The 20449-nt window shown below is 44.5% G+C and overlaps 1 protein-coding gene across 1 annotated transcript in view; it reads right to left on the bottom strand.

Annotated features, from left to right (window-relative positions):
* The window catches only part of TSPEAR (thrombospondin type laminin G domain and EAR repeats), a 223161-nt gene that overhangs the window by 13503 nt on the left and 189209 nt on the right, over positions 1 to 20449 (bottom strand). The window contains exon 10 of the mRNA XM_077448415.1: positions 915 to 1105. Within this exon, the coding sequence (XP_077304541.1) occupies positions 915 to 1105 (191 nt within the window). The remainder of the gene's footprint in view (positions 1 to 914; positions 1106 to 20449) is intronic.

The raw sequence follows: 20449 nt of genomic DNA, 5'->3' as shown, positions 1-20449 counted from the left end.
TGGAGGTGTTGACACGTATTTTTATCTATTTGTTTTCACGGTGTCTTTATTATTTTGTTTATTTAGTAACATATTTAGTAAAACTTTGTGAAGACCTTCCAAAAAAGCTTTTTCACAATGGTAGGGTCACATCAACTGTGCCAACCTGCTTTCTCCCAGGTCTTTGGGAGGAGATCCCAAAGTTTGGCTACTATCAATCAAGCTGGGTGGTGATGCCACAGGTTGACTACATAAACAGCAGGCATCAGCATAGCATCCAGTAGATCCCATTAAAGGAAGCAGGGGTAAAAAATAATCTGCTTCCATGTTAGACATGGTCATGAAAGCACATTATACTGGCAGGTTCACCAGGCATTTAATGGGGTTTCATCTTCTTTTATTAATAAAAGTAACCAGTGTGCTGACACTGCCATGTAGTCCCAAACTTTAAAAATTAGGGGCTTTAATTGCTCTAAACACTAGTAAGTGATTGAGCCACCTAAAATCACCTTTAGCTTAGTCAGAAGTGTAGTTTGTCTGCTCTGATTAGCAGGTGCGTGTAATAGCATTGACCTCATTTGGAAACCCTCATACGGTGTTACTAACCCCTCCTTGTTATCTGATTGCCTATGTACCTTAGACATCAGGGGATATTTCACAGGAGGCTAGTCATAATCAGCACACTGCATGGCACTTAAGCTATACTGTGACACAAGCAGCCTGCTTACTTGATATTTGAGGGAAGTAAATAGGGGAATATATAATAAAAAATACTTTCTTCCGAAAGCGCTCTGTTCTGATGCACCACAGTGATTATGAGAACATTCGTGAAGAGATCATTCCAGGCATCTCAGAAAAGTAATGCAGAAATGTCTCCATACTGACAAGGCTTTGATGCCTATGGGTACAATAGCAGCTATATAATAGAGCATTACCTGTAGGTGAGAACATCCTGAAACTTTACAAACTGCTGTGCGGTGATATTCAGCTCGTATATGACAGAATTAATGGCATATTCCTCTGGTTTTTGTGTCTTTATTCCTACAGTGTAATTGTGGCTGTTGGCTACAGCCAGGAAGAAGCGATCTTGTATTCGGAAAAACTCCCAGTCAGAAGCTCCAAATGTCTGAAATATAACAATGAAAGTGTCAAAAGGTACACTTATACTTCTCCGATAACAGAAAGTTCACTTTAGTCAAAGAATATGTACATGGTAAAAAAAAAAAAAAAAAAACTGGATGGCTTTTATCGCTATTTGACTTTAATATGTCATTACCATACTTACCAACTGTGCTGAGTTTGCCAGATTTAATAGTAATGAATTATATTTTGGCCAAAAAGTATACAGCTTGCCACCATGACAAGGTAGTCAGCAGGACCCTACACTAACACTAACTGTACTACCTTTTCAATGCCCCCACCCCCAATCTATCCTCCCCTAGCAGATCTAAGAAAACAAAAAAAAACTCTGAAACAAAAAATAAATATATTCATATTCATGCCATATATTTAGCAGACATTCCAGTCCAGCTAAGAGACATCCCAGTCCAGCAAAGAGATGGCCCAATCCATCAAAGAGACGGCCCAAACCCGCACCTGTACACACTCAGCACCACCACACCTGTACACCTGTACACACCCAGCCCTCCGCCTCCACACCTGCACACACTCAGCCCCCTCACAACTGTACGCACTCAGCCCTCTCACACCTGTACACACTCCCCCCCCCCCCCCCCATTGGTATGTTGCAATATTCAACAATTTTGTTTTTAGGTTTTGGTATACGCTTTAAAGTGGCACAGAGGGTAATTAGACACTCCAAGAAAATCACTGCAAGCAAACATTTTAAACTCTTGATTTTTCACTGCTTTTACCTACATTTTTTAAGTTGGTGATAGGAAAATTTTCACCCATAACATATAAAAGGGCAGTTAAAGCTAAATTCAACACAGAAAAGGAACCTTTAGGCCGCGTACACACCGGCAGATTGTCTGCCCAACTTAGTCCGCTGAACCGTGTTTCAGCAGACAATCCGCTCGTGTGTGGGCTTCAGCGGACTTTTTCAGCGGACAGTCTGACGGACTAAGTCTTTCGGAATTTCCGTAATTTTGTCCGTCCAAACTTGGTTTTGTCCGTCCAAACTTGGTTTCAGCGGACAGTCCGCTCGTGTGTAGGCAAGTTGGACGGACTAAGTATGGCGCATGCTCAGAAAGGATTTACACGGCCGAAGGTTGCATTGCAGTGTATTGGACGTCGTTTTTCTAGTCCCGCGCAAGCTTTCAGCGGACTGTCTGTTCATCGTGTGTGGTCAAGTCCGTTCATTCAAATGTTGGACGGACTGTCTGTCGGATTGTCTGACGAACTTAGTTGGGCAGACAATCCACCCGTGTGTACGCGGCCTTAGAAATCAAGAAACAAGGAGCTGTCCAGGGTCAAACCTTTAAAAACAGAAACAGCTGACAACTATTTGTGACTCTGAAATCAAAGCCTTATAGCCATGTGGCCACTGACACTTCACTAGCAGATAAATCACTAAAATCCATCTTCTATTGTCAGAAGGTCATTCTATTGGCAATCAAAAAAAAAAATGTGGATAACAAACATCTGTTTGTAATGGATGCTAAACATTTATTTAAATAAAACTTTGGATATTTAATGCACAATTCAAAATAAATTGCCTTTTCTATTTACTTTTACATTACCAAATGCAATAAAAGGATTTCTAATAGATTTATGTGTCAAATAACTCTTGCAGAGGTCCCTTGTCAAAACGGAAAATGGTATTATGATTTTCAGTTATTTAAATTTTTTATGTTACTTATATGCAATCTTCATTTTGGAATTAAACTTTAATACAGAGTTCTTTTATACCATTGTGTTCACTTGGGGTAGGTAACTCATTTTTGGTCTTTTTTCTAATTGATGATCCATGCAGATGGGAAGAAGGGTGGGAGCTCTCACTCCTTCGGCTCTATGAGTATTTAGAGCTGAACAGTGGGGATCAAATTAAACTGTCATAACTGCAAAGATGTAAAGCACTGCTGCGATACGCCACTGTGATAAATATGAAATATTGAGCAATAATTACCTAGCTTAAAATATTCTTTCATATATAAGTGTTCTAGTGCTGAACATATTAAACTCTTTCAAATACTATATATTCCCTGTAAAAGCACAGTGGTTTATTAATAAAATATTCTATGGCTAGTAGAGGGTCACCTTTTTAAGTCTAGCCCCCAAAATAATTACTGCAGCAATTTTTTCTAAAATGATAAAGTTACATAGTTAGTAAGGTTGAATAAAGACACCAGTCCATCCAGTTCAACCTGAGTGAGTGTCTACAATTGTCCCTATCCCTGTACATCACACACTCACATCGGTCCCTACCCTCAAGGAGCTCACAATCCAAGGTCCCCATTCATATACTAGGGTCAATTTTGGACAGAAGCCAATTAACCTACCAGCATGTCTTTGGAGTGTGGGAGGAAACCGGAGTACCCAGAGGAAACCCACACAGGCACAGGGAGAACATGCAAACTCCAGGCAGGTCGTGTCGTGTTTGGGATTCGAACCAGCGACCCTTGCAGAGTCGCAGGTCTTGTTGACTGCAGTGGGGGTCTTGCTTTGGTTGTCCAAATGGCTTCTTGATGACATGGAGATTCCCCATTGGCTTTCCATTAGTGGTTTTCCAATTAGCAGTAACATGGTCATGTCACAATGAGGAGCAGCCCCAGACGGTAATAAATCACTGTTCTTCATTCCCAAAACAATGGGACAGGAAGATGGCCTTTAAAATCTTTGCCATATACCTGTAGTCTATAATAACAAAATAACTAAACAGTATTATCCTGAGAGCTAGTAGTCAGACTGGTAATAATGCTTTGATCTTTTATTAATTTTAAACAAACAGAAAATACCTGTCATACAAAGTACCATGCACAATGTCAAAGCAACATACAAGATTCCACAGTTGGTGAAAATAGTTAACAACATAGTGTTATCATTTTGCCCTTATGCCATTCATTTAATTGTAAATCCACCAGCTGTTTTTTCTAATTAATTTTGGAGGTGGGTATTAATCTATTCATGAAGGATTTGTGAAAAAAAATGCAGACTGTAAACTAATAACAAATGCACAGATGCATGCTGAAAGGCAGGAAAAACTGTACCAGTCCAAAAAAAAGTATTTTATTAAAAAAATAATAATAATAATTTAGGTAATTAGCTAAAATACTCATATCATACATAGATGTAAATATTTTAAAATGATTGCCATGCACACCTTCTGTTGAACAGGTGGACTATCCAAGCCTGTTTTATACCCAATGTTTCTACACTCTAGTTGTTAGCATGTTATGCCTAACTGAGCAAATCCGTTAAGCACATGTTGGAGTCTTACTCAGTTCTTAAAGGCTAATCCATTCCATAATGAAAGTTCAGTGATGGATAGAACCCAGTTTAATAATGCATGTTCCAATGCCTTACCAAGGTTCAAGCACCAAGAACTAGACTTAGGTCTCTCAGGGCATTTGGTGGGTGGTAAAAACGGATGGCTTAACCTGCTGTTTTATCACCCTTGGCCACCCACCCATACCCACCATCAGAGCACAGGGGAAAGCTAGTAAGTAATCAGTGATCGGGTAAGTAAAACTGCTTTCCACGTTTCCTAGATCTAAACAAGCAATTAATTTTTGCAGTGCTACTGCAAAGGAGCATTTTAACTTTTCCCAAAGTTGGGCTTTAGTGTATCAAGTGTATGTCAATTCAGGTTTGCTACTAGGGGTGCCACCCTTCCGGGTTTCACCCGGACAGTTCGGGTGTCGAGTCAGGTAACCAGAGACCCAGACACACGACTCAGCCAGAACCTTTAACTAATTTGCATCAGTGCGGCCAGTTATCACAGGACCACAGGGCTGCCCATGACAAGTGTGTGCTCTGTTCTAGCGCACAGGACACACACTTCGTGACCCCCCTTTGGGCCAGAGCTGGTCCAGAGGGGGTCGCGTAGTGTGTGCCCTGTGCACTGGCACAGGGCACGCACCTGTCAAGGGCAGCCCTGTGGTTACGTAATGACCGGTCGACTGAATTCACATCAGTGCGGCCGTTCATTAAAGGTTGCTGCCAGGTCCCAGCTGAGTCAGGGGACCTGAAACCCGGGCACCTGACTAGAAACCCGGGCAGGTGGCAACCCTATTTGCTGTATGTCACTCTAAATAAGTACCAAATCCAGTTATTATGCAATGCAGAAGCCCAGTAAAGCTTAAAAAAAAATACTGACCAAGCCAAATCCCCCTTCATTTGCATCTTACACGCTCCCCTCCCAGACACTGCAGCTCCCAGTAGGAAGGTGTTTAGCAGAAGAGGCAGTTTTATCAATCCAATAAGGAATGGCAGGACTAGATGTGGTCAGGTATTGACTGACAGATAACAGGCTTGTGAATCAATGCTGATGCCCCCTGCAACTTTTGTTCATCCCACTGCATTGCAAGCAGACACAGCCTATATGGCAATGCTGCTCTGAATTCAGAAGCAGTGCAGCATTGTTGTTACACCATCACATGAAACTGCATTAGGTGGACAGTGTATATTTTATTTTTATGTGAAGTGATAGTTCTACTTTAAAGTGAAATATCTGCACTAACCCAAAAAAAAAAAAAAAAAAAACAGGTGCTGCTACTTAGAAAAAGCCTAAATATTCAGCTAATAGAAATAGATAAAAAATAAGCACTCATCCCAAAGAAACATTTTCCTTAATACAAAAGGAATACATTCTGTCACATTTAGTGATGAATTCACAAAATGATACAAATAAAAAGTCCATAGGTGCTGGGAACGGAGGCTCCAGTCAATGCCTTGTATGGGGAAACGCGTCGGGTGGAGCAGAAGTCATTGACGTCACCATGCACCAGCTGGCTGGCTTGAGCCTCGGCTGTGTTTTGTACTTGGTTCCATGATTTTGTATGCATCTATTTTTTTTATTGAGATACTGCACCATGAAGCCTCCTCCCTTTATTTTATGAGACATCACATTAGTGGAGATTATCTGGACAAGCCTCCTTAATGTCTATGAGGATTTCCAGAGTTTCAGCCCGCAGCAGGAGAAAGGATGCTTGATTGGAATTGCCTGAGAAGGGGATCCCTCGCTGGCCGATTTCTGCATGAGCGTGTATTATCTCTATAATTTGAGATCCGACATCTCTGGTAAGCGAAGCTGATTTATTTTTAAGGTCACCCGGTGAACACATCAAGTTTGTCACTTACTTCTATAAGCACATTGAGGAGCACCTATGGATTTTTTTATTTGTATCATTTTATGAATTCATCACTAAATTTATTCTTTTTGTATTAAGGTAAATGTTTCCTACTTTAGCCCCCCAACACTGCTGTGACTTGCCATGCAACTTGCGACACATAACAAGTGAAAACACATATATTTCAATAGTGGCCATTTCAATCAATGCATCTTAAGTCACAGTGACTTTTAAAAAGATTCCTGCACTATTTTGATGTAACTATGATTGTCTGTTGTTTCTATTGTCCACTGCCCACAGCGAGGAAAAGGGCCCCAGTGCCAGAAAGGCTGTATTTTATGCTCCTCAGGTCTGTAGTTAGGCAGGGCCTGTATGTAGTAGGTAGGTTCCACTGTTGGTTTTGTTATTGTCTTCTCATTTATATTACCTCTTTTAATTTTGTGGAAATTTTGTTCCTTTACTTTGGCTTATTGCATTCTGGCTGCATCATTTCCCAGGTGGCTATGGGACAAGAACAGCATCATTTTGGTAATTGGTGTCATGTATTAACTGTATTTACTCTATTGTTCTTCTCTTTGTTTAACCCACCCTTTCTTTTTACAGGACTTCTCCTATTCAAGTCCCTTAAATTGCTTTTAGGTGTGTCAGTGTTATTTGAGTCCAGGGGCAGAGCGAATCATCACTGTAGCAAGGCAGAGGGACGCAAACAATTAGGGGTAGCGTGAAACATGTATATCTAAGCAGAGCTTTAAATTGATTGTAAAGTCTTGTTTTTTGTTGTTGTTTTTTTTATAACAAACACGTTATACTTTCCTGCTCTATGCAGTGGTTTTGCACAGGGCAGCCCAGATCCTCCTCTTCTTGTGTCCCTCTATTTGGTTCTCCTGGCCCCTCCCTCCTGTTGAGTGCCCCCACAGCAAGCAGCTTGCTATGGGGGGCACCTGGGCCATGTAACAGCTCCCTGAGGCCATTCAGACACAGAGCCCTGGTTTGGCCCTGCCCATTCTCTCTCCTGATTGGCTAACTGACGTTGATTGACAACAGCAGGAGCCAATGGCACTGCAGCTGTTTTTGAGCCAATCAGGAGGAGAGTACAAGATGGCCAAGGCACTCATGGACATCCCTGGAGAGATTTGGGGCTCAGGTAAGTAATAGGGGGTCCAAGGGCAGCTGCTGCACACAGAAGTTTTTTTTTTATCTTAATGCACAGAATGCATTAAGATAACAAACCTTCTTACTTTACAACCACTTTAAAGCGTAACTCCACTTTTGTTGAGAAAAAAAAACATCCCCCTCTATGTACAATACAAGGATTTTAACAAACTTTGTTGCAGATTCCTACCTTTTGTTATTCTGAGGAAATCCGTGTGTGTTTCTCTGTGCCCCTGTTCACAGTGAGTCTAATGGGAGTGGTTTCATAATTATCAATCATCTTTGCACCTGCAGGCCTCTAATGAGGAAAATTGCTGGGCCTGCATCCCTTTAGCCATGATTTCCTATTGGGAATATCTCAGCAAAAATAAAATTTTTGTTGCAGGGGATGCTTGAAATTTGACGTGCAAACTTCTGGGAAAATCAGTGATCACACAAGCAGAAAATTATGTTTCTGGGGGACGTCTGTACACAATCTGTGTACAAAACACCTCCAAGTAGCCATATTGCATTGCATTTTCACAAAATTACAGAGCTGCAGATTGGAAAGGAAAGGAAAGGTAATTTTTTTATAACATTCAATAACAATATGACATGTGTCACAATTGTATACGCTATATTATTATTTTTTTGTTTATTTGCTTTTTTTCCCCCACAAAAGTGGAGTTACCTTTTAAAACATTAACTTACAGCAAAATAAAATTTTACAGCATCAGCCTGGACTTTTGTGAGGACGTAAATGATGAAGTGAAATTTTCTGGATTTGATACTGAGGCTGCCATCTCTACATGTTGCAACCACAGGCGGAGATGACAGCTTACATATATGCCTTCTATAGTTGTCTTATATCATTTCAGTTAATCTTTTATTTATGTATTTTGTTTTTGTCTTATCAATCCATCCCCATCATTTAAGTGCAAGGGTTAAATGTTTTAAAAATAAGAGTAGCAATAATCTGCACTAATTTAGTTGGTTCCCTGTAAATGGAGAACATCTGCATTGTCCATAAATTTGAATAAATGCCATCATGAACCCCCACTGCCCCTGGCTATCATTTGCAATATCAGTATAGATATGGGGATAGGGACCTTCAATGAAGGTGTCCCCAAGAATAAGTGTTCACCACAATTAAGAAATTTAAAGAACTACACCCTACTTTAGGGATGACCACCCTCACACTGACAAGGCTAGGTGTGCATTCTTAGTTTTAAACACTGCATCAGCCCCTGCCCCATGGCTCCCAGGTGCTTCCAAAAAGAGACAGACCAGCATTGGCATTTTCAGCTATTACAAGGTAACAGTTCTTGCAGAAGCAGCCATAACTGCAGGAACCCACTAGACTTCAGGTACAACAGTATATTTTAACCATTTCCCTACTTGGAAATTTCACCTCCTTTCTGCCCAGGCCAATTTTCACCTTTCAGTGCTGTCGTACTTAGAATGACAATTGGGCGATCACTGTACTCAAACATAATTTTTCAGATTTGTTTTTAGACAGATAGAGCTTTCTTTTGGTGATATTCGATCACCACTGGGGTTTTTAATTTTTGCTAAATAAATGAAAAAAAACATCTTTCTAAAATTTTGTAAATAAGTATTTTTTCTCCTTCACTGATGTGCGCTGATGACGCTGCATTGATGGGCACTGATGAGGCGGAACTGATAGGTGGCACCAATGGACGACACTGATAAGCACTGATGGGCAGCACTGATGGACACTGATAGGTGGCACTGATAGGCAGCACTGATAGGAATCATTAATAGGCACTGATAGGCATCACTGATGGGCACTGATTGGCAGTACTGGTGGGCATTGATTGGTAGCACTGGTGGGCACTGAGGGCACTGATTGGCAGCATTAGTGGGCACTGTTGTGGCTGCACTGATCATCAGGACACTGATGATCACTGCCCTGATTATCAGTGTAGATGTCCCCTGTGTGGATTTTCTGGTTATCGGCTGTCCTCTCCTCATGCTCTGTCAGCCTGAGAAGAGGATTGCCGATAAGTGTAAAATCCTGTTAAATTGTGATCAACTGATCATGTGGTAAAGAACTGCAGTGATTGGTTCTTTACCCCAATCATATATCACTGCCGATGTGCACCACAGGGGCGCACAGACAACATGAGCACTGGAGAACGTCATATTACACCCTCCTTGCAAAGTGCGGCCACGCTGTCTTTCGGCTATAACGTTATCATGAGGTGTTCACTATTCACTGATCTGACTAGAGTGAACTAGAAAGTGAATGACGTCACTTTTGGGCAGCGTCGTTAGCATCCGCGTCCTGCCAGTGATGTCATAGGCCGGTGGGCCGAAGAAAACATATATTGCAATGCTGATGGCTGTGATTCACCCCAGCACTTGCAGAAGCTGAGGAGCCCTAATGTGGCTGTATCCTGATGGGGAATGAGACCTGAGAAGAACGGTTGTCCTTTGTGGGTAACTTTTGCTGGGCACGAATACTTGCCTGATTTTTGTCTGTTTAAACTATTGGTGTTCCAAGTTGTGGTCCTACCCCTGACTCTTCATCTGTTCTCTTTCAGTCCACTGGGTATTACAACCTGGGGAATACTTGAAAGGTATGATTAAGTCCATTTTTCTTTTGGGGGGGGGGGGGGGGGGGCTGGTCGGGGTGACATTCTTCACCTATAGGAGAGTACTTTTTAAATGATTTTTTTATCTTTCTCTTAAAAGGCCCTTGCTTTATATTGTTCCCCCCATGGTTCACTGATATCTATGGGGTCGGCCTGGTGGGTGTATGGGTTCAAATAGCATCCTGTAATTGCTGTCCAATTACATTCTTGGAAACCTATGGTGAGAGGATTCCGGTGGATTTATTTCACAATATTGGTGGTACATCTATATATATATTTGTATTGTACTTGATATAATCCAAAGCAATATGCTGTTTTTTCACAATTCCAGTCGTGTTTAAATTTGTAACTTAGTATAATACCTTGTTTGCTCTCAATTCTAGTTATGGCAATATGTAGTTCTTTGAAGCTCCTAAAGAAGCCTATTGGTGAAACATGTCGAGCAAAGAGCAATTATCAACTGCATATAAATTCTATTGGATATTTCTTCTTGGTCTTAATTATCTAACAGTATTTGCATGTTGTTTTTTAATGCCTATGCATAATAAAGAAATGATTTTTTATAATTTATGTGTTTTGGCAGCATTAAAGTCCCATCATCCACAGTCCAATATATAATGGGAATGTGTGTCTTAGCGAAATTTAGGGTTAGTAGGTTAAGTGGCATTAGGGTTAGTGTAAATATGAATATAAATATGAATTGCTTTCTTTCTTCATGTCATCCAAAGCAAAAGGACTTTAGGGCATCTCAGATGTAGCTCGAAGCAACCCAGAAACAGCCTAAAGAAACGTATAATCCTAAAATATTCAACTATCTTCTGAAGCCCTTACAAGTTTGTGGCCCTCTAGCTTTCTATTAATTACAAATCCCAGCAGCCAGACACTGGATGTTCAGGAGCTTGTAGTTCAAAAACCCCAAGAGAGTAGCTGGAGGCTAGTGGAACTAGTCTAACTCTGTATCTGACATTTTGTGCTCTGTATAATTAGTCAAACAAACTACAAGCTGGCTAAAATTAGATACGTTACACTAATAGAATTACTGTGTACTCCCGGACAGAGCCTGGGCTGTCAATCAGTCTGTTATATTCTGGTGAATGAGTAAGCAGAAAGGGGTTCTCGAAGGGCTACTTTTGCTCAACTGAATTTATAATGGACATTTCCTGTGTCCATCTCTGCAGCACGCTCTCATTTCACAGCAAGTCTGTTTTATGCATAAATGTATGCAAATGTGTTGTATCTTCAGGATGCAAAAGGAAAAACATGAGATGACCCTGCTGCTGAAACAGATCTATTCTCTTTGAATTCTTTTCGAAAATAGGAGCTGATAAAGAGAAATTTCTCCTAAAGGCACTCTTTTTTACTGTCTATTTAAAGAAAGATGAAGAAAGCACACAACATGGTTTAAAATTAGGCATAAGTAAACAATATGTAACCGCACCAATAACCTCGCTGACAACCAATCAATAGCGTGAACTGTGCAGAAGCAGATATATGGTGCTCAGGATGTTCTTTTTTGTAAACCTTTCCATAAAATCAAAGACCTCCTAATACATGCACAACACACACGTACAGATTTGTAATAAGTGGTATTAATGCGAGCCATGGCAATTCTCTAATTACACACCCATAAAAAACATAGATTTTAGTTTTGAAATTAAAGCGCCTGGTTGTCCTATTCCTTTTTATTACTGTATGTGTTCAGTCTAGCTCATAATTGAGATGGAAAGAGATTACAATTCCATTTGCATTTTCAAAGCAGAATCCAACATTTTAGAAAATAACATAAGCTCATGTAGGTAATAGAAAAATGGAATCAGCAATGATAAGTTAAGCACAACTGCATTAAAAACATTTATGTAAGTATATATGTTAAAGCAGCATATAGCACATATATATATATATATATATATATATATATATATAATAGTTTCTAAGGTTGAATAAATACACCAGTCCATCCAGTTCAACCTGAGTGAGAGTCTACAATTGTCCCTGTACATTGCACACTCACATCGGTCACCTTTTTAAGTCTGGCCAGTTGAGCCCCCAAAATAATTACTGCAGCATTTTTTTCTAAATGATAAAGTTACATAGTTACATAGTTAGTAAGGTTGAATAAAGACACCAGTCCATCCAGTTCAACCTGAGTGACTGTCTACAATTGTCCCTATCACTGAACATCACACACTCACATCGGTCCCTACCCTCAAGGAGCCCACAATCCAAGGTCCCCATTCATATACTAGGGCCAATTTTGGACAGAAGCCAATTAACCTACCTGCATGTCTTTGGATTGCGGGAGGAAACTGGAGTACCCGGAGGAAACCCACGCAAGCACAAGGAGAACATGCAAACTCCAGGCAGGTAGTGTCATGGTTGGGATTTGAGCCAGTGACCCTTCTTACTGCTAGGTGAGAGTGCTAACCACTACACCACTGTGCCGCCCCTATATATATGTTAAAGCAGGTCTAAACCCATTTACTAAAACCTCAGCTTTAAAGTAATTAGTAATTAAAGTAATTATAAAAGCTGATTTCATTCTTAAATCTGAAACTTTCATTAAAAGGATACCTGGCCAACCAGCCATAAGGGTCCTTTTTCGGCATTTCCTGTTATAAGATTACAACTATCTCCATAATGTGCTCTTGTGCTGTCACCCTGTCACATACTTCCCTGGTAGAGACTACAAGTAGCCATGCTAATACATTTGGGGAAATTAACATTTGTATATGCTCCAAAAAGTATGCAAAGGATGGAATAGCGTACACCAAATTAATAAAGCAATAAGCCTATTTCAGACAATAGGCACACCTTCTGTACTGAATAAAAGTAGTTTGACTAGTGCGCCAATTTCTAAAAGTATTGCATCTTTTGTGGCCAAATTAACAAAAGTCATGTGCGTTGTTTCCACAATAGAAAACCTTCCAAGGCCTCGCTCACATGGGCATACTACAGCGTTTGCAGTGGTTGCCCATGCGGGTATGCATAGATGTTCCGTGCATCCCAGTGCAGGTAGTCCCATTCATTTTTTTTAGAAAAAATTCCTTTCACTCAAAAAGAGTGTATATCCTCTAATGGGAATTTCAATAGGGCTACTGCAAATAAATAATAGTGTAGAAGTAGAAAAAAATTGTTTATTTTAAAACTGATATTTATTTAGAAAAATATAAAATCAGTGACTATGACATGGTGTTGTCGAGGTGTTGATATGTGAACCTCTTCTTCAAGGGTAGTCGGCTTGGTCACAACAACAATTATGTCCTGTATGTATGAAAGCAGGGCTTCTCCAAAACATACACCGTATCCAATGATTGATCGATTAGCTGCAGCTCCACAGAGATCAGGGAGTCATAGCAAAGGAAGATGAAAAAGCGAGGGGGGAGGGGAAACAGGGAGGCAAAGCCAATCCCACAGATGGACACCTACACCCCACATACGTCCTGATTTCCATGAACAGGCAGGAGAGAGCCAGTGCTAAAGCAATGGCCCAAAACCAAATCCTGACTACTTATTGTGTTTAACCCCCAGGCCTGGCTTCTGACCTTGCTCCTGCTTTACCCATCTGTCAAGATCTGCCAGCAACTCCAGAGAATCATTGGCTATGGCCACCTTCTCTGCTCCTGGGTGTCCTCACATCTGAAATCATCAGGTAACTTCACCTTCAGGCAACCTGTGCATCTTTGGGCATAGCACCCTCTGTCACCACCTTCCGGGGTACTCTGCACTCAGCCACAAGGGGGGTACACTTGTCATCTCAGCCTCCAGTCCGGTACGTGACACCCACACACAAACACGGGAGTGACATCATTGTGGCTCGGCCAGTCAGACAGCCAGAGCCCACAAACATGGAAGGAAGACCAGGTGAAGATGGAAGCCCTGTCAGCGGTAAGTATTTCATAATGTGCTAGCACCACATAATGTGGTGCATACTAGCACATTGTGGCATTTTCTTGCAGGGGAAAAGCTTTTCTCCAGTTTACTACTGTTTTAAAGTGGTTGTAAACCCCAGTCATGAAATTCAAATAGAGCACATACAGTATATCTGTAGTGTTTACCTGTCTATCTCCAAAACTCTAATGCCCCGTACACACGAGCGGACTTTTCGACATCCAAACTCCGACGGACTGAGTCCGTCAGACTATCCGATCGTGTGTGGGCTGCAACGGACTTTAGCTTCGCTAAAGTCTGACGGACTTTAGAAATGAAGCATGCTTCAAATTTTCCCGACGGAACTCCGCCGGACCCGGTCCCCTTCGAAAAATTCGCTCGTGTGTGTGCTACTCCGACGGACTAAAACCGACGCTAGGGCAGCTATTGGCTACTGTCTATGAACTTCCTACGTCGAATCCAGTCGTACGTCATCACGTTCGACTCCGTCGGAGTTTGGTGTGATGGTGTGTGGTCAAGTCCGTTCGGTTGAAAAGTCCGCCAGAACTCCGTCGGAACTCCGGCGGAACTCCTTTGGAGGTCTGTCAGACTTAATCCCTCTCGTGTGTACGGGGCATAAGTGGCTTTTTTCTCTGGTGCTTCGTCCCTCTGTTATCAGCATGAGTCACTTCTGAGAAGTTTTCCCGACACATGAGATTAAATTTGGGATCGGGGGTAGATAAGCACATATCTTGTCTATTCAGAATACAGCTCTTCATGTTCCTTCATTCCTCTGCCTATGTGGAGGGGGGTATCCATTTCCTCCTATCAGCTCTCACACAGTGTATAAGATCTGCCCCCTCCTCTCTGCTCCTTATGCGTAAGGATTTTATTACAAATCCGCACTTTTGAAGGGTTGTAGACAAGAGAAGACTGCATATAAACAAGTAAAACTTATGTATAAGGATTTGTTTAATCTCTGTGTATCATCTGATGCTATTCACTTCACTGGGTTTATGAGAGGGTTTACATCCACTTTAAGGTAAATTTAGGAGTGAAAGAGAATTAAAAATAGTTAAAGTGGGGGGGCGTGACCGGAAGCCGACCTTGATGGACGCCTAACTCCCTCGCTCTCCCGCCAGCCTCCGCTAAACGGCATCCACGGGGACCATCCATCGCCATCCGATGGGTAAATCCAGGGCTACCCGCTCATCTACCTCCAGGGGACCCTCCGCTGTCCCGCCGGGCTCCGCCACAGACCTCCGTTCCTTCTTTTTGGCGACGGAGCTCCCGGCCGGCGGGTCCTCCAAGATGGCGCCGGCTGCCACTACCACGCAATCAGGGGCCCCCTCCCCGGCCCACAGCATCCAGTCAAGCCGCCAGCCCGGACCCGAGGGTAGTGGGACACCGCAGCAGACATCCTCGGCCTCCGGTGAGGTGAGTCAACCCCCGGCCACCATTCCAGCCGCCCAGCTAGGCCTAAGGCCTACCACACCGCCCCCATCACTTCTGCGGTGCACGGACAGTCACCCTCTGGGGCCCAGTCAGCATCCACACTGCCCAGCACAGCAGTCCCCCTCCCATCCACCGGTGACCGACAGGAGCGATCCCTGCAGGGATGGACTGAACTGGGAGGCGGAGGGACTAGGCCCGAGGCACTCAGGGAGAGGGTCCCCCCCTCCATCAGACACTCAGTGCTCAGTAGCACTCCCCAGGCTGCTCCGGGCAACCTCAGACCCCTTTATATCTGCTGCATCCCTGGGATCTCCCTCCTCTCTGGACACTGGGGACTTCCCTGTTCTTCCCCCCCTGGGGAGCCACTATCTTGGGCGTACCAGGGGCCCAGGAGGATAGGTGGACTCCTACAGGACCCCGATCCCGGGTCACCGCCACCTAAAGCCCAAAGACTGGCCCCTTCACGGGCCCCCAGCCCCCCAAATTACCAAGGGGGATCCCCGACCTCCTCTGCACACTCCGGGGGCCCCACAGCTTACTCCCAACGAGAAGGAGGGGGACGGAATCGGCCACCTCCCTTGGCCCCTGCATCCGAGTGGGCAGGAATGTGGGACTTCCCGTGGGTCCTGGACCCTTACCACCCCGTCTCCGCCTGGATCGGGGCGATCCTGGGGAGCCAAATCCCCCACTGCTACAAGACCAGGTGGAGATGGCCCGAGGAGGAGATTCAGGAGACCAAGATAGCGGTCCACAGGACCCAAACACAAGGGGCGGATCATCAGGGGCGGGGGGTTCCGGAGTCTGATGGCCCGGAGGACGTTCAGATTATCTTGCAGGAAATATTTAATACCCTCCTTGGGGAACCCACCACCAAGTTTATTGAGATGGACAGAGCCCATAGGGCTTTGCTCCCCAAAAATGCTAACTCCGGCCTCAGGGACATCATCTGTAGAGTTAACTTGTTTCACCTTAAAGAGGACATCATGAAGCAAGCCCGCTTAGCCCGAGTGGTGACCTTCCAGGATCTTTCAGTGCAACTCTTTCCGGACCTCTCCTGGATCACCCTGCAAAAACGCAGACTTCTCAAACCGCTGCTCCGCACCTTGCAAGACGCCCACATTCCTTACCGCTGGGGTTTTCCGTTTAGCCTCACCGCCAAACATCAAGGCAAATTGGCCTCTCTGCGGTACCCTGAAGATCTACAGGCCTTCTGTGAGGACTTGGGCATCCGCCCCCCCCAGATCTCCGATTGGGACCTTGTGGCTACTCAGCCTACACCACCAACGCTGTGGCAGAAGGTGCTTTCCCGCCAACGACCAAGAAACTGGGATGCACCAAAAAAAAAGTCTAATTGACAGAGCCCTGGCTGACACACCCAGCCCCAATTTTTTCTTTGTGACTCTTTTTTCTTACTAGCTGACCCCCTCTGCCCTAGTGGCTATTGGGATGAAGGTTCGCTGTTCTCTTGACTGATCAGTGGTCTAGTGCCTGGACGTTACATTGCTGCTGGTCCCCGTTGTTTCTATTCCCCCCTCCCCCCCTGGTGCCTTACTATTGACTTTCTACTCTTAGGCTGGCATTTGGCACACTCGAGAGAGTGGGTTCCCCCTCGCTCTCACGACCCCCCCTTTTTCCCGGGTACACAAGTGGTGTACCCGGGGCCCTAAGCTCCTCTTTGCACTTACTGTTACAATTCATATTTTAACGTTTTTTTTTTTCAGCCCGCACTCCCTTATTCATTCCTAGGAGCTGAATGAGGAGCCCTGGATTCCCATGCGACTGCCTGGCCCACGCCTAGAGCGATGGGTCGGGTGGCCCACTGGGAATCTGAGCAGATCCGAGTGATCTGCTCACTCAGGGTCAAGTAATGCTATATGTCTGGTCCGGTTACGGATCCATGTTTTCTCTACGATTTCTTTTTTGTTGTTCTAACGTATTTCTCTTCTCTCTCTCTTCTTCTTTCCCCCTCCCCTTTCTCTTATGTTACCATTCCGCAGTCTGCAGGTTCCGGAGACGTAGTGGCTGGGCCCTCCGGCTGGAGCACGTGCGCTCCTGGCTCCTGACGGTCTTCACTGGACGTCGCTACCGGGTAAGATTCCGTCCACACACCTATCCCCCCCCCACATGACTTGACTGATGGCTAAGATTCTATCCATGAATGTTCATGGCTTAAATTCAAACAGGAAACGGCATCTGGCACTAAGGGTATTTAAACAGTCAGGGGCAGATATTGTCCTAGTTCAAGAGACGCATTTTGACAAAGGGGGATCCTTTGCCTTCGCCTCCAGACACTTTCCGCTTGCGTATCAATCCTCGGGGTCCCATAAGAGAGCAGGAGTGGCTATCCTGATCCGACATGGAGCACTGTTTACTTATATTGACCACTACAGCGACCCCGGGGGGGCTTCCTGATACTTAAGGGTACGTGGCAGTCGCAACCGATTACCCTGTGTACTCTGTATACTCCAAACGTCCATCAGCATAGCTTTCTCTCCAGAGTCTTATCACGTCTTTTCAAAGCCGATCATGGATATCTGGTGGTGGGCGGAGACTTTAATCTAGCCCAATCGGCTGCGGCGGACCGCCTAGTGGCAACTACCCGTGTGCCTTCGATCAAGGCCCTCCGGGACTCGAAACTCTTTCGGCAACTCACCCGACGTTATGCACTATTCGACACCTGGCTAGGCCCTCCACCCAGGGGATCGGCAATATACGTACTACTCAGCTCCCCACCAGATGCACTCCCGCATCGGTTATTTCTTTACCAATAACGCTACATTGAGAGCGACACGTAGTGCTTCTATCCTACCGATCTCATGGTCAGATCATGCCCCGATCGTGCTTACCCTGGAATTGGGCTCCCCGGTAGCTCGGCCCTATAATTGGAACCTGAACACCTTCCTTCTACAACATCTTCCTTCCCAATCGGAATTAGTTTCGACCCTGAACCACTATTTTACAGAAAATATGACCCCAGATGTTACCCTCCCCACCTTGTGGGAGGCCCACAAGGCGGTTATACGAGGTAAGTGTATGGCACTTTCCTCAGCCATGAAGAGGAACGTCGCGGCCACCAAATTAAACACAGAGAAGGAGCTCAGACAGTTAGAACAGAAATTGCAAACCTTTCCGTCCCTGCCACTCCTCAGAAAAATCACAAACCTGCGTACGGCGCTCGGAGACTTGGCACTCCGCCGGGTAGAAAAAGCTCTACTGCGGATCAAACAGACGTACTATGATAGGGGCAATAAGGCGCACTCTCTCTTAGCAAGGAAACTTAAGCCCCATACACACTATCAGATTTTCTGCTGATTTTTTCCTTCAGGTTTACCAAAACCATGTAGTAGAAGGGCCTGCCTGATTGCATACACATTGAAACTCCTAAGGTTTGACCTCATATTATATGGTTTTGGTAAATCTGATGGAAAAAATCAGCAGAAAATCTGATAGTGTGTATGGAGCTTTAGAGACAAAGCCCTCCTGTCCGCTCCACACCCGATCAAGAATAAACTCAATGAGGTCGTCTCCCACCCCAAATATGTCGTTGACACGTTGGCAGGCTTCTATACGGAGCTATATAATAGCCCTGACATCCCCAGCAACCCCCTACCGGCCGAGCTCTCGCATCGTATGCAGCAGTACCTATCAGACAGTGGCATCCCTCGTATTCGAGAGTCAGACCTGGCCTCTTTAAACATGCCCATCATGGAAGAAGAAGTAGAACTGACTATTAAGTCCCTCCAAGCGCACAAATCCCCAGGTCCGGACGGTCTGCCCTACGAATATTATAAAGCATTTCTACCCCTCCTACTCCCGCACATGAGTAGACTTTTTAACGCTTTCTTACAGAACATCCCCGTCCCCTCGGATATGCAACGTTCCTTACCTTGATCCCTAAACCAGATAAGGACCCCAACCTCTGCGCCAATTATAGGCCCATAGCGCTCCTGAACGCAGACTTAAAAATTTTCACTAAACTGCTATCTCTGCGTCTCAACATAGTCCTACCCTCCCTTATTCACAAAGACCAGGTGGGTTTTGTCCCCCTCCGCCAGGCAGGGGATAACAATAGGAGGGTAATAGATCTGATCAACGTGGCGAACAGGGAGAGTGTGCCATCCTTGCTCCTGAGTCTGGACGCGGAGAAGGCCTTTGATAGATGGTGGTGGCCCTTCCTGTTCGCTACGTTGACCCACATAGGGATAGGGGGACCTTTTTTGCGGGCCATACGTCATCTTTACTCCAACCCATCCTCTCAAGTAAAGACCCCCTTCGCCACCTCTTCGACCTTTTCTATCTCCAATGGCACATGTCAGGGATGCCCTTTGTCACCCCTATTGTTTGCTGTCTGTATTGAGCCCCTGGCGGCGTCCATTAGACAGAACCATGCTATTAGGGGCATTCCGGTTCGGGGCAGGGAATTTAAGATTTCGTTATTTGCGGACGATGTTATCCTCACCCTGACCCAACCCAGGATATCCTTGCCCAATTTACATATGGAGCTGGATCGTTATAGTGCCCTATTGGGCTACAAAATTAATGCTTCAAAGTCGGAGGCCCTTCCAGTTAACATCCCGCCACTGGAGGTGGACCATCTACGATCCAATTTTCCCTACAAATGAAAATCTACATCCTTGAGATACCTGGGGATAAACATTACCCCAACTTTCACCTCCCTATACCAAGCAAACTACCCACCCCTTTACGGAGATATTAGGCAACTACTCTCACAATGGCGGAAACACCAAATTTCTCTCCACTGTAGAATAGCCTCCATGAAAATGACAATTCTCCCGAAGCTCCTCTACCTTTTTCAGACCCTCCCCATCCCCATACCTTTCTCACACCTGAAAAGATTGCAAAGGGACCTGCTTCAATTCACGTGAAACTACAAGTGGCACAGAATACCTCGATCTGTCATGACTGCCTCCCGATCGGATGGGGGTTTAGCGTTCCCTGATCTCGTTAAGTACTACCAAGTGGCCCAATTCCACGCGGTTGCTTCCTGGTTTACCCAAAGATCTTATAACCACTGGTCGGAAATTGAGAAGTTATGGTTGGCCCCGACTCACCCTAACAGCATGCTCTGGAGTGCGGCGACATTGATCCCCCAGTCCCGACTGCTGGGATCCGTGTCCCATCTGCAAC

Source organism: Lithobates pipiens, unplaced genomic scaffold (genome assembly GCF_037356315.1).
Source record: "Lithobates pipiens isolate NorthernLeopardFrog02 unplaced genomic scaffold, aLitPip1_a1.2 Scaffold_22, whole genome shotgun sequence".
NCBI lineage: Eukaryota > Metazoa > Chordata > Amphibia > Anura > Ranidae > Lithobates > Lithobates pipiens.
Note: the sequence above shows the minus strand (reverse complement) of the source record. Positions and strands in the feature narration are given on the sequence as shown.